This window comes from Eschrichtius robustus, chromosome 11 (genome assembly GCF_028021215.1).
Source record: "Eschrichtius robustus isolate mEscRob2 chromosome 11, mEscRob2.pri, whole genome shotgun sequence".
NCBI lineage: Eukaryota > Metazoa > Chordata > Mammalia > Artiodactyla > Eschrichtiidae > Eschrichtius > Eschrichtius robustus.
This window is the reverse complement of record NC_090834.1, coordinates 2,299,053-2,314,324: the sequence shown is the minus strand read 5'-3', so window position 1 is coordinate 2,314,324 and position 15,272 is coordinate 2,299,053. Positions and strand designations below refer to the sequence as shown.

General features: G+C 43.9%; 1 protein-coding gene across 4 annotated transcripts in view; it reads left to right on the top strand.

Moving 5' to 3' along the window:
• NTM (neurotrimin) overlaps nt 1–769 on the top strand; it is a 403,323-nt gene extending 402,554 nt beyond the window's left edge. For all 4 annotated transcript variants that reach the window (XM_068554509.1, XM_068554508.1, XM_068554507.1 and 1 more), the window contains one exon: nt 154–769. In XM_068554509.1, coding sequence (XP_068410610.1) covers nt 154–254 — 101 coding nt within the window. In that variant the 3' untranslated portion in view covers nt 255–769. The remainder of the gene's footprint in view (nt 1–153) is intronic.
• Nucleotides 770–15,272: the final 14,503 nt, after the last annotated feature.

Below are 15,272 nucleotides of genomic sequence, written 5' to 3'. Positions count from 1 at the left end.
TGTAACCTGAGGCCCCGCCTGCCCGGGTGGGCGCCCCGTCACGTAGCTGTGCCCATGGGATCGAGGCTGACGCAGCCTCTGGGTATGGAGCTGGGATGCTGGCCGCTCCCGGTGGGAGGGGCCAGGCTCACGACAGGTGTGTTCTGCCTGCAGGCCCGGGCGCCATCAGCGAAGTGAGCAATGGAGCGTCGAGGAGGGCTGGCTGCGTTTGGCTGCTGCCTCTTCTGGTTTTGCACCTACTTCTCAAATTCTGATGTGAGTGCCACTTTCCCCGCCGGGGAGAAGCTGCCGTCACCGCCACCACCAACACATCAGCCGCGGCGACCAGGAGCAACGCGAGCATCCCCGTCCTAAAGCAGATCCAATCCCACGAAATTCGGAGCCTAAGGGGACACCAATTCCAGGGAGGGGGACAGAGAAGACTTTGGGAAAACAGGTTGAACAAGGACATTGGAAATCGCCTCGCAGACACGTAGGTACAGCTGAGTTTTCTTTCTTTTTCCAAACGGGAAGAATGCACGCGGCTTTGGACCCACCCGCAAGCTGCATGGCGTGACCTCCGTTACCAGTCGGGCAAGGGCTCAGCCGCTCTGCCCACCACAGTGCCCCCACCCCCAAGGAAAGTTCTGGAGTCGGCCACCCCCGATTCAATCAGTCAGTAGAGAAGAACTCAGAGGGAGGCTTGCAGGCCCATTCCTGAACTGTGTCCCTATTGTGTGTGTGATGAAACGCAGCAACAAAAAGATAAATAAAAAGGAAAACTAAACAAGACAGCCTGTCAGCTACAATCATCCCACAATCAACAGTCACAAAAGATATTGTTAAACTTTTTTTTGTTGTTTTCATTTTACTACATGGACATCATGGATCATAAGGGATTCTGATTCATTATTAGTTTTATTAATTATATTTTCTGATATGAGTCTAAAACTTAGTGCAAAAACAAGACAAAACTAAAAAAGTACACAAGTGAAAGGGGTGAAGAGAAGTATGTTTGTTAAACGTTAAGCATGGATAGTATACTTGTTACCCAGGTTTACAGCGGGTGGACAACACACCAGGCATTAGCCACCTGCTGAGGATTTGGCAAATCCACCAAAAAAAACAAAAATCCACACATACAATTTAACCAACATCTCCACCAGCGCTACAGATTTCTTCTTATTCTGGCATTTATTGCAGACAATACTACACTTCTACATGCTGTTTAGAAACGGAAGGGGGACCTGCACCATATCTTGAGTTTGCTGGCGATGCTTCTTTTGATGACATATATTATACAGTATATATATACATATTTTTTTGTTTTGTTAGGGTTCTAGCCATTTTCTTTCTCAGCAGGGTCCTTTCTCAGACATTACTGCATGCTGTATATGGCGTTAGCTGTGTGTTGCTCTTCTAAAAGATGATAGAGTTTACTGGTAATTGTGTAATCAGCTCCTGCCTTTTTATTTTCTTGGGTTATTCACATGTCAGAGACATTTCTAAAGAGTGAAAAGAGAAACAAAACACTAACACAAGGCACAGCATCTTTTCCAGGGGCCGCTCTCGGAGGCGAGGGCTAACGCGGGGGGCTTCTCCGTCATGCCTCGGGCACGGACAGACAGCAAGCAGCCGGACCAACTCAGCAGCCAGTAACCACTCGCTTTAGCCCGTTATGGGAATCTCTGATGCCTCTGTGACCACTGGAGAATCGAATCCTCTTGGTTTATTTTATTTAATTTCCCACCTTTGTGTGCGTGTGTATGAAAGAGAAGAAAACACAGATTTTAGGTAAACTTTTCTTCCTCCCCAGAAGTCTGGGAACCAGAGGAGCCTCGGGGAGGGGTCGTGATGTGATGAGGGCAGGTGGGATTAGGGGCTGGGGGAGGGAGGGGTTGTCTCTGACTTGACATTAAAAAGTGTTCCATGTCCCTCTTTACCTGGTGTGGTACCTCATTCTCAAGTGTGGGGGGGGTGGGGGAGGGGAGCAGAGCCTGCCTGGCTCAGGTGTGAGGGACGTGGAGGGGGGTCGGGCTCTGGATTCAGGCTACTGCTCTGTGGACCCCTCGTGGGTGGAGTGGGGCCCCCTGTGGAGTGGGCTCTGACGACAGGCAGGGCTTCGGGGAACCACCCTTCTCCTCCATCAGAAGCACGGGAGGCAGGCCTCGTGGTGACCGCACCTCCACTGCCTTCAGGAGGTCCTGCTGTGGCCACACACCTCCCCTCGTAACCTGGGCAGATGGCAAGTCCAGTTAGGGGACGGCTTTCACGTGTGATTATTTCTGGAAGGCATTAGAGTGCAGCCATAGCCCAAAAAGTCCCTGTGGGTGAGTATTGATGAATCCCCAGTCCCATCCACCAGTGTTTGGGGGACTCTCTTCCATCCAAGCCTGACCCCCCCAAACCTTGCCTCTAACTACAAATTAGGAGAAAAGGTACAGTTTAATGCAGAATAGTTTTCAAATAATTCTAACCTGTTCTGATTGATTCTGGGAATTAAATAAGTAGCTGAAGATTCACCAAGAGGTAGAAATGAGGTCAGAGCCGAATCACCCAGGGATTACCATGCTTGTGTCCGTGGGGGCCAGTTCCACTTGAGAGGAGTAGGAAGTGTTTGGCAAGGAGTGGTTTCATTTTCAGCTGCTTCTGGCAGCACTGAGAAAATCTTGTTGACTTCATGTTTCTTTTTATTTTATACATTCTTTGTTTAATTCTTTTCCATGATGGTTTATCACAGGATACTGACTATAGTTCCCTGTGCTCTACAGTAGGACCTTGTTGTTTATCCATTCTGTATGTAATACTTTGCACCTACCAACCCCAAACTCCCAATCCATCCCTCTCCCTCCCCCCATCCCCTTCGTGTTTCTTTGTGCCCTTCTGCCCTTCCGCCCACACCACCAGGTGCCAGATTCACCGGCTTCTTCCTGGCAGCGTGAACTGCAATAGTCGGACCAAGCCTCGCAGATCCGGGCTGCACTGGAGTCATTCCTTCCTTATGTCTCAGAACTGCTAAAGGCAAGGGGCTCTGGATCTCCTTTGAATAAAAGTGGGTGAGATTTACTGGCTTTCCTGTGACTGGAACTTCTATAGACACGGACCAGAGGAATTCCATGCAGATCTTGGTTTACGGGAATAGAGGGAATAGAGTGGGAAAAACACAGGGAATTTCCATACTTCTAAACTTGAGCCCAGAACCCCTCTGAATAAAATGTACCAGGGCATCTGCAGACAGAGTCTTCCCGGATTTTGTCAGGACAAGAGCACAGAGTGGCAGGTAATCGCCGTGTGATTCAGAGCTTTCTCATTCAGGTTTACTAAGCATGGCTTAGTTCACCCATCAGCATCCCCGCAGGAAGGACTGGTCTGTCCTGACCAACTGTGACATTGATGAGGAAGACTTCCTCTCACCTTTCACCTGTGCCAGTTCCATAGCCCTTCTTGTCTTGAGGCTCTTTGGAGCTCTGGTCATTCACTAGCACGTTTCTGGTAGAACCAGTTTTGCCGTGACTGCTGGCTCAGCAGGTAGGAGAACTCCCTGCCCTGCCTCCAGAGGAGTTTCTTCTCCTCTTCTGTTTAGTGCAACACATAAGCCCTGATCTGCTGAATTTCAGTCTCTAAAGGGTGCCCATGAGACAGGGCCTTCAACCAGACTCAGAGTTCAATCCAGGAGGACATGGCTTTGATAGGCGCTCATAGGGGTGATTTCTAGGCTTCTCTTCTCAGGAAACGAGCTTGGCAAGAGTAAAGAAAGCATCCTGAATAGCGTGTGCAGTTGTTTTTCATGGCACAGGTGCTAATGGATGACCATTACTATGGGCCGGACTGGATTTCAAACATACTGGACCCCTTGGGTCCAGTCAAGTCTCAGTCATACTTTGGGATTCAGCCACTACCTTTAACCTTAGGCTGTCCTTTGGGGAAACCATGCTTGAGGTTTTGCAGATTTTATCCCATAGTAGTGTGTGTGTTGGGGGAGTACTAGTAGGGAGGTTCAAGCCCTAACCACACACTCCCAGAGAATCCCATCCATCTTCTTTCAACAGAGTATCTGTCCTTTCCTTTCCCACGAGTGCAGCTGTGCTCAAGTTCCTACCATTAAGTCTTTCCCCATCAACTCTTCTGCACAGTCGGTTCAGATGTCTAACGTGCAGCGTTGTAGTACTTGTACAAGGACCGCCTTCTGATGAGTGGAACTCACAGAACTGGGGCTATCTTTGCCATCGGTGATCCACAGGTGTTCGCTTCTGTCACTGTGGATGGTGATAATGACGGTGATGATGGACAGTTCTTGTTCTTCACGCTGGAGGGAAGTTAGTTAGCAAATGAATTGACACTGGAATCTGATGGAGGTTCAGCACATTTCACTGGACTGACCCCATCTTTATCTTATACCTCTGGACCGTGAGTTTGGAAGGGAAAGCAGTAACACTAATCAATCACAGGATGGTCCCTCTCATGTGTGGGTTTGTTTGATAAAAAAATGTATCATCTGGGAACAGCAAAACACCCACACTTTTTTTTATTCTTACGACGGTAAACATTTGAGGTACTTAACGTTAGAGGAGAAAAACTATGCAGAAGGAGAGAGGTGGCCAAGTGACGGCACCCACCCCATGAGCCTGCAGGCTCTTCTGCTACTACTGACCAAATACACGTGCACATGACAGTCACCAGACAAACAGCTAAGAACTGAGATTGTATCTATTGAATAATTCCTCTTTCGAGCATTTTTTAAAATTTTTATTTTAAACCAAATCCCGGAGCTAACTTGGTTGGGAGCTTGCTCTTTGGTGCTTGAGAGGATGGAGGCGTCTCATTTGTCATCCCCATAACTGCCGAGTCAGGCCATCCTAAAACATCAGTGCTCACCCATCTCGGCTCTTAATTCAGGAGGTATTTCCGTGAGTGCCCAACTCCATCTTCCTCCAGGACAAGAAGTGCAAATTAGCATCCCCATGATGTGTGAGGAACAGACATCTCTGAGGTCTCTGCACCTTCATCTTCATGCCCCTCCTTCCCACAACCCCAGCTTCTCCCGTCGCGTCCATATCATGGCTTTCTGTAGAAACGACTCCCCAGTTCCTGAGCTTAAGTTAAGGTTACTTCTTACAATGTGTGTGTCTGATGCATTTTGGGGGCATGATCCCTTATGAGAAGGCTTCGTTTGGCTTTAGTTGTTTGAATGTTGATTTTACGCCCATGCAAGCCTCCAGATAACCTAGATATGTGCTTCTGGCATATTGTGAAGGTATGTGAGTTGATTGCCATCCTTTAGGGCTCGTTAGCATTATTCGAAAATGAATTATCCCTCGGTTGGAATATCTATTTGATTAGAACATCCTAGAAATATACTTTGGCTATGGCCATAGCACTTACCTGGCTTCCAGTGAATCTGGTTTTTGGAATTTCTGAGTATCAGTGCAATAGTTTGGAAAAGGAACAGAATTGCTAATCAGTAGAGCTAGGTTTTTGTTCAGATTCTTCTACTAGCTAGTTGGGTTCCTTTTCCTTATCTTTTGTGTAAGATGTTATCATGGAAAATTACTAATCTTTTTTCTATTTTTAAAATTAAATAATCAAGCAATGTCAGATTTTAATAAGATTTCTGCAAGAAAAATTTTGGAAAGCTGCATTGTTTTTATAAATGGCAATTAAAGGTGTGAATCTGGACAAGTCCTACAGCCAGTGCATTGTCTTTGTGTCCAGAAAGGCTCATAGGAAGGGAAAACATGTCATCATAGCTGCCAGTTCTGCAGATTTTTGAAGTGGCTCCTTGAGGAGAACTTGAGGGGTGGACACCGTAGCTGTTGGAAGGGAATGTTTTCTAATAAAAGACAGTGGCTTTTTCTGGAACGAGAGATGATGTTAGCCCCAAGCTGCTGTTCAGTTTTGTTCTCTATAAGACACAAGGAAAACAAGGGGGAATAAACTGCCATATATCTTAAAGTCTGTGGAAGGAAAATATATTGGCACTAGACAAAACTCTCAGAGTTCCCACTAAGTGTTTGTGTGTGTGTGTGTCTGTGTGTGCACATGCACATGTGTGGTATTTACTATAATTACTTAATTCTTCAAAACAGATGACACCTGTTATTCCCAAGATTCATCCTTAAAATAACAAGAAATAGTAATGAAAAGAGGGGTCTCCAGGTAAGGTTTTTAATGATCATATCACATCATCCTGATACGTGTTCAGCTCAAGAGCCCAGAAACGTTTGTGCGGATCTCATTTGACGTACTTGTGTATTGTTTGTTCAATTCTCAGTTCACCGAGTCCCCCATGCCTTTCCTTCGACCCCCTAGACTCTGTGCTTCAATTTTAAATCCTCGGTGAAGAGCAGGAAGATGTACGAGTCCGTGGGCAAAGCTCAGACCAAGCTTCATTCACTTGCAGAGCTGATGGGAGGACCAGGTGGAGCCATCAGCCACACCTCCTGCGGGACAGCACGAGGCATGTAGCGCATGTGTGGCCAAGGGGTCCTTGCCTTCCCTTGGAAGGATGAGGGAGACAGAGGAGGAAAGTAAAACAAATGCTCTGTCATGTCACCGGTTCCAGCCATTGCCATCTCATTCTCCTCACTCACGCCCATGGTTCTTCTCATTCGTACTTGACCATCCAGAAAGGGAGACAGACAGGAACGAAGACGTACAGCAATAGATGCTCCACATAAAATACAAAATTATTTTCTCTAAGTGTCCGTGGAGTTTAAAAAGCAAGAATAATGAAAATGAAAAGATAAAATTGAGAAGAAATCCAAAAAGACTACACTTATCCTTTAGGTACCTGGGAGGAGGTCTACCTGTACAGACGTCAAATGTGTTCCATGCTGCTGACGGTAAGTCCTGAAGTGGCAGAGGCGAGGCCCCGCCTCCCTGCTCACCCGTCCCATGAGCACCACTCCCAGACAGGCTCTGCAAGGAATACAATCAGATTTTGCCTATTAAAGGCGACATGTGGATTGCCTGCCAATTTCCCCTCGTTTTCTTGAGGAATGGGTATAGGTAGAGTAAATAGAATATGACACAGGCAGACAAAAGATGCCTTCTGGTCCAAACACAACCTCAGGTTTGCTGTGGGGTCTGCAGTGGGTCACTGTACCTTCCAAGGCCTTGATTTCCCCATCAGTAAAATGAATGTTGGCCGAGCTGGTGTCAGGAGTCCTCCCGAGGTCTGAAATCCTGGGGCCTCCTTCTGTGTCCTCACATAGCTCACATCTATTTCCAGGAATAAGACAAGGGCAGGTTTGAAGTCAAGACAGAGCCTTTGGGCAGCCATCAGCCTCATGGCACTACGTAAGAGGCATATCTCCATCCACACTCAACTGGGAAGGACCCCCTTCTTCTGGGATGACATGAAGATGGGAAAGGCTGCCATTCTCAAACCTTTGGATGTGAGGCTACTCTTTGAAAATCTGAAGAGAAAATACAGACACGCTCTCAAGACAAGAAACCCAAACAGGTACAAACGCACAAAATGCTCCAGAGAGTTTCAGATGGTTTGTGGGCTATTTCAAACTCACCAGTGGAGCTCCATGTTAAAAAACCCTACTGTGAAGTTTCACCCTGGATTTGACTTATAAGCTGCTTACATTTCTCAAATATACTGGATAAGAGTTGTGTTCAACATGCTTTGACTTTTAACTAATTAAACATAGAAACAAGCAAAAAACAGAGCCCCTTCTGGAATCACTCAGGGAGCTCCCCCCGTGGATTAGAGCCATCATTTAGGAATCAGACTCATAACAATCTGACTGCACAAGATCTTTGTCTCCAAACTTTGCTGACTGCCTCTCCTCAGTGTATGTCCCAACACTTGCACCAGTGTAGGTAAAACCGGACCCACCTGTGCTATTTGTAATAGGTAGCAATTTCGACTCTTCCCTTAAGCCAAACAGCTCGTAGCCCACAATGAGCCAAAGAAATCAAATCAGCACTGGTTTTTTTGTTGTTGTTGTTGTTTCTGTCTTTGTTTTTGTTCTCCCCTTTCCTGTTAGGTCTAAGGTAGTCAGAACATTTTACTTAAGAAAACTTAATTCCCCAAACACTCGTGTTAGGGTTCCAGAATATCAGGATAATTCATCCCTCTCACTGGCATTTTCTTCATGTTCTGGGTACAGGATGCCCCCTTCCAAGGGTAAAACAGTTTTTGGTTCATCTACTAAGAATTTTATTGAGCCAACACAAGCACAGCACATGTGTGAGAGGGTCCAGCAAACCGTTTGCCCAGAGCTGGTTCTGAACAAGGAAATCAATATTCCGCAGTGTAATTCACTAGTCAGAAGTAATCGCCCTCTGTCACGGCAGCGCAAGGGCAGTAAATTCATTACAACCTGTTTGCTGCCACTTCTCTCGCAAACCTCAGCACCACTGTTTTACAAATACTTCAGACACCCTGGCCTGATCATTTTTGCATTAATACATGTCTTTTTTCCCAGCCACATATAGAATCATTCTTCTAAACACCGGCACACTCGGAGCACCTCTATTAATGCCTCATCATTCCTTGTCTTCAGAAATATAAAAGAATAATCAGTCAGGCAGAGTCCACGGAGTAGGATGATCTGAGCTCCAGAACACTGGGGATCAGATTGGAATTTGTGAGTAGACGCACAGGCTGTTTTCATTACCCGCAGACACAGCGGTGCTGTGGCACATCCCTGAGCTGTCAATGAGAAAGTCTTTCCAACTAAATATCCCACTCACCCACAACTTCTTTAGTAGCATTTTTTTCTACGCATTTCCCTTTACCCTCTTCTCTCCCCATGTGCTTCCTCCAGTGCAGCCTACCTTTGCAGTAATAACCTAAGAAGTAAGACGTCTGAAAAGAACCAGTTTGGAAAGACAAGATGTATTCTGTTCACAGTGTTGTTCTAATACCGCTTTGTTTACACTAGGCACTCAGAACACTGTCTTAGACAGTCAGCCATGAACTTGAGCGCCTTGGCAGAAGTCCAGGTTTGCAGCAGAGAAGATCCAACACAGCATTAGAGTTGAAAACACAAGTTTGAATGCCTTGGACAGGGTGAGAGGGCTGGCTGACTTTACCTGCAAACCCATATCCCCACAGCAGCACAGCTCAGTGCCAAGGCAGAACTTCTGAGCCCATGGTTTCTTCCATAGGGGGATGTGGGGGTGTAGGAGTGAGCACTGGGGCTCCCCAGAGATGAGGAATGCTGCCAGACACTGATTTTCCTCTTGCTCCACCTGGAGCACTGAGCAGGGAGCTGCATGACTCGGGCGCCGGCAGGGGCCGGGAGAGCGACAGAGGGCTCTGGGAGAGCATTAAAAAGGACGCAGAGCCTACGAACTGGGTGCAGGCTCCATCAAGAAGCCTTCCCATGAGCTTCTGGTGATATCTCGCCCATGCATCCTCCCAGCTGGCCCACGGCCACCCGCAGGATTCCACATGCCTCACCCACACACCTCCACATCCTGTGGCTAGCTCTCTACATATGCTCTTGACATCGGTAAGAGTGAACTTTGCTAGATGCCTACTCAGCATGTGCAGGAAGCCTGTCCAAATCTACCGGCCAGCGGGAAACCACAAACTTGAGCTTTAGGACCACCCTTGGGAAAGCAAAAGGAAGGTGTCAGCGCTTGGCCTGGTGCACTGCAGGATCAAGGGAAAGCATACAAGTTGAGGAATTCTGCCCCAGGAGAGAGCAAGAAGCATGGAGCCAGCGTATCCACAGAAGGTCTGAGAAAGCCTCAGAATCCCGAGAAATTTGAAATTATTCATTCACTCAGGGAACAAAGCAAAAAGAATGAAGAAAGCCTATGAATCTATGGAATACCACTGAAAGAAGAAATCTGCAAATTATTGGAATCCCAGAGGGAGAAAGGAGGAGAAAGCTTATTTAAAGGAATGATGGTGGAGAACTTCTTAAATTTGGATGAGATTTGGATATTCTAGTCCATGAAGCTCATAGGCCACCAAACAAACTCAACTTAAAGAAATCTTCTCTAAGACATTATAACAAAACGGTCAAAAATGAGACAAAGAGGGAATCTTAAAAGCAGCAAGAAAAAAGAAACTTGTAACTTACAAATGAAACCCCATAAGGCTATGCACAAATTTCTCAGCAGAAAACTGACAGGCCAGGAGAAAGAAATGATATAATCAAAGAGCTAAAAGAAAAAGAAAACAACAAAACAAACAAACCAAAAAAAACTTAAAAGCTCCCAACCTAAAATACTCTACCCCCAGCAAGGTTGTCTTTCAGAAATGAAATAGGCTTTCCAAGATAAACAAAGGCTGAGGGAGGTCGTCACCAATAGACCTGCCTCACAAGAAGTGCTGAAAGGAATTCATCAAGCTGAAATGAAAGGACACTAATTAGTAACATGAAAACATAAACATATACAAAACACTGGTAAAGTTAAGTATATAGTCAAACTCAGAATGCTCCGATACTGTAATATGGTGGTATGTTAACCACTTAATTCTAGTATAAATTTAAAGGACTAAAGTCTTAAAAATAACTATAGTAAAGTAATTCATGTTAATGAATACATGATATAAAAAGGTAAATTGTGATATCAAAATATAAAATAGGAGGGAGTAAAAGAGTAGGGGTTTTTTAATGTGAGCAAAATTAAGGTGTTAGCATAAAAAGACATATCTATAAGATGGTTTCTGTAAGCCTCATGATAATTACAAAGAAAAATTTAAAATAGATACACAAAATAAAGAGAAAGGAATAAAGGAATACCGGTACAGAAAATCACAAATTCACAAAGGAAGGCAGCAAGATAGGAAGAAAGAAATCAGAGAACTCCAAAACAGCTAAAAAACAATAAGGTGGCATGAGGAATTCCTCACCTATCAGTTATTACCTGTAATGTAAATTGATTAAATTCTCAAATTAAAACGTATAGAATGGCTGGATGGATTAAAAAAAACAAGACCCAACTGCACGCTGCCTACAAGAGACTCACTTCAGCTTTAAGGGCAAGGGTTCAAGGTGAAGGGATGGAGAAAGATATACCATGTAAGTGGAAACCAAAAGAAAGCAGTGTAGCTATACTTATTTCAGACAAAATAAGCTTAACACTAAAACTTTAGCAAGAGACCATGGTAGTCATTATATAATGATAAGGGGTATAGAAGGACTGTACCTCAACGTAATAAAAGCCATATACCTTAACAACAAAATATCAGAAAAGGGAATAAAGAAAACCACTCCATTCACAATAGCATAAAAAATAAAATAGTTAGAAATAAGTTTAACCTAGGAGGTGGAAGGTCTGTACACTGAAAACTATAAGACTTTGAGGAAAGAAATTAAAGAATACTCAAATAAACCTGAATATATTCTTCATGGACTGGAAGAATTAATATTGTGAAAATGTCCATACTACCCAAAGCCATCTATAGGGTCAATGAAATCCCTATCAAAACTTCAGTGGCATTTTTCAGAGAAATACAAAAAGCAACCCTAAAATTTGTATGCAACCACCAAAGGCCCCAAACAGTCAAAGAAATCTTGAGAAAGAACAGAGCTGGAGACATCACACTTCCTGATTTCAAACTATGTTACAAAGTTATAAATAACAAAATAGTATGGTACTAGCATAAAAATAGACACATAGAACATGGATCAGAAACAAGAGCCAATAAGTAAACGCTTGCAAAACGGTCAACTAATATTTGACAAATGAGCCAAGAATACTCAATGGGGAAGGGATAATCTCTTCAATAAATGATGTTGGAAAAGCTGGATTATCACATGCAGAAGAATGAAATTGTTCCCATGTCTTACAACAACACTCAGAGAAATTAACTAGAATTGGATTAAAGACTTGAATGTAATACCTGAAACCATAAAACTCCTAGAATAAAACATATGGGAAATGCTACTTCACACTGGTTTTGACAATTTTTTTGGATATGACACCAAAAGCACAAGCAACAAAAGCAAAAATAAACAAGTGAGACTACACCCCAAAGCTAAAAATCTGCATAACAAATAATCAACACTATATATAAAATAGATAACCAACAAGGACCTAGTATATAGCACAGGGAGCTCTACTCAATATTTTGTAATAACCTATAAGGGAAAAGAATCTGAAAAAGAAAAAAAAAAAAATATATATATATATATATATATTCTTCATATACATATGTATAACTGAATCACTGTGCTGTACACCTGAAACTAACATGACGTCTATTCAACTATACTTCAATAGAAAAAAAGAAATAATCAACAAGCTGAAAGTGTAGCTTACAGAATAGGAGAAAAAATTTGCAAACCATGTATCTGATAAGGGGTTAAAATATATTAAGAATATATACAACTCAATAGCAGAAAACAAAAATCTGATTTTTTAAAATGGGCAGAGGAACTGAATAGACATTTTTCCAAAGACGTACAAATGGCCAACATGTACATTAAATGTGCTCAATATAATTAATCATCTGGGAAATGCAAATCAAAACCACAATGAGATATCAACTCACACATGTTAGAATGGCTGTTATCAAAAAGATAAGAGAGAACAAGTGTGGACAAGGATAAGGGAAAAGGAAATCCTTGTCTTCTGTTGGTGGGAATATAAATTGGTGCAGCCACTATGGAAAACAGTATGGGGTTTCCTCAAAAAAATTAAAAACGTAACTACCATATGATCCAGGAATAACACTTGTTGGCATATATCCAAAGAAATGAAATCAGGATCTCGAAGAGACACATGCAATCCTATGTTTCTTGCAGCATTATTCACAATAGGCAAGATATGGAAACAACCTAAGTGTTCTTCTGTGGATGAACGGATAAAAAAGATGTGATATATATCATATATACAATATATAATATATAGTGTGCTTTTGTATAAATATATATGAAATATAATATATATATAAATTTATATGTAATTCACCCGTGAGAAAGAAGAAAATCCAGCCATCTGTGACATCATGATTGGACCTTGAGGGCATTATGCTAAGTGAAACAAGTCAGACAAAGACAAATAATGCACAATATCCCTTATATGTGGAATCGAACAAAGCTGAGCTCATACAAATAGAGTTAAGATGGTGGTTTCCAGGGACCGGAGGGTGGGGTAAATGGGATGTCAGTCAAAGATACAAACTCTCAGACATAATATAAGGGAAAAGTTTTGGGAATTTAATGTGCAGCGTGGTAGCTATAGTTAACAATACTGTCTTTTATACGTGACTTTTCATACGCTCTTATACTCTTCATCAGAGCCTTATACTTGAAAGTTGAAAATTATGTGAAATGATGGAGGTGTTAACTAACCCTACTGTGGTCATCATTTGGTAATATATGTGTATCCTATCATCACATTGTAGTCCTTAAATTACACACTATTATGTGTCAATTATATCTCAATAAAGCTGGGGGTGCAGAAGTTCATATTAAACTCCAGTTTCCCAGTGGCTCGTGGTTCCTGGCATGAGAGGTACCCAACACAGTTTCAGTGAAAGTTCTCGCTTCAACCCTAACATCAACGATATTAGTATTGTATGAGGATTTACAAATCCCTTCCGGAACATTAGGTCTCCACAGAGAGTTGAAAGAGGAGTTCAGTAGATTTTTGCCGTTCTTGCTGAATCTAAGTTTCTTTCAGTCCCATTGTTTTCTTTATATTTCTGAATCATGTTATCTTCTTTCTGGTACCCGTGTTCCTAAAAGTAAGCAAGGACCTTTCTAGAAATCAATGCACTGCCGCCGTGACGAGGAAAGCAGTTACATTTGGAACTGGACAAGAAACTACACGTATACATTGATGCCTCATTGTTTATTCAGGACCTAATATATTGCCGACACTGTGCTAGGTACTGGGGATAAAACGGAGTGCAGACAAAACCATTGCTGCTCCTGAAACATTTCCAGTCTGGTGGGTGAGAGAGTCCATAATAACATCATCACATGCACACATGCGCACACACACAAGTATGAACATATATACACATTAGAAATGTGCTCTGCGCAGGGTGCTGTGATCACATGTCACATGAGGAGCTTTCTGGGCGACCAGGAAGGTTTCCTGATGAAGTGGGATTGGCTTTGAGCCACTAAGAATGAGTCACCTGAGTAGGTGGGAGGGAGGGGGAGAAGGGCAGTGGCTACAGGTACAAAGGCCCTCAACAGAGGGACACCCAGCAGAACAGAGCAATCGGTCACCTCCAGCTTTATTCTCTCATACACATCGTCTCAACTATTTTTTTTTCTGGGACAGGGAACCTTATACACATAACTGAATGCAAACCAGTATAACTGCCATTTTTCTTACACACACATTTGACACTTAAAGGCCAGTGAACTTTTTAAAATATAAGGTCTGTGCGTTAAAAGACTGGCCTATTCTCAATCCCTGGTGCAGCACATCTGAATCATGGGGGGGGGAGATACCTATCAAATTAGAATCTCCAGGGGGCGGGCCATGGACTGTGTCTTCTAACCCAGAGGTCCCCAACTGCCAGGCCTCGGACCGGTACCGGTCTTCGGCCTGTTAGGATCCAGGCCAAACAGCAGGCGGTGGGCGAAGGACGAGCGAGCAAATCTCCCTCTGCTGCTCCCCTTCACTCACGTTACTTCCTGAACCAACACCCCCAACCCCGTCCGTGGAAAACTTGTCTTCCACGAAACCGGTTCCCGGTGCCTAAAAGGTTGGGGACCGCCGTTCTAAACTAGTTCCCCAGGTGAGCTCTCAAAATGAGCCAATCCAAAACAAATCATGCGGTTCTTCCAATTGCTTCATCTCTATAAATGTCACCTCAAACTTGGCTCAAACCCAGACCTGGGATTGATCTTTGATTCCTCTCCCTCACTGCCCACACACGTCCCATCAGAAGACCCTACCACTTCCAACGTGCGTCTCACAGGGGTCCAGTTCCCTCAGACTCACACCCACCTTCCTCTGAGCCCCCCTTACTGCTCCAACTACCCTGCACTGGTCCCCTAACTATTCCACGGTCGCCCCTAATTGGCCTCCTAGTTGCCTACATCCTGCACGCAGCTGCCAGAGTGATGCTAACACACACACACACACACACACACACACACACACACCTCCCATCATTCCACAACCCATGGTAGCTTTTGACTCTTTTTATTTCGTGAATCCCAACAACCCTCCCTCAGGGCATTTCTCTGACTCTGATTTTCAGATCCCTGTGTTCAGACACAGGGACGCACAAGGTCACTAGAGGTGAAGCCAGGATTGTAACCCAGGGGGTCTGACACTGGAACCTGCACCTTCAGTCTCTGAGCCACACGACCTTTCATAAATACCTCTTGAATTCAGTTCTAAGA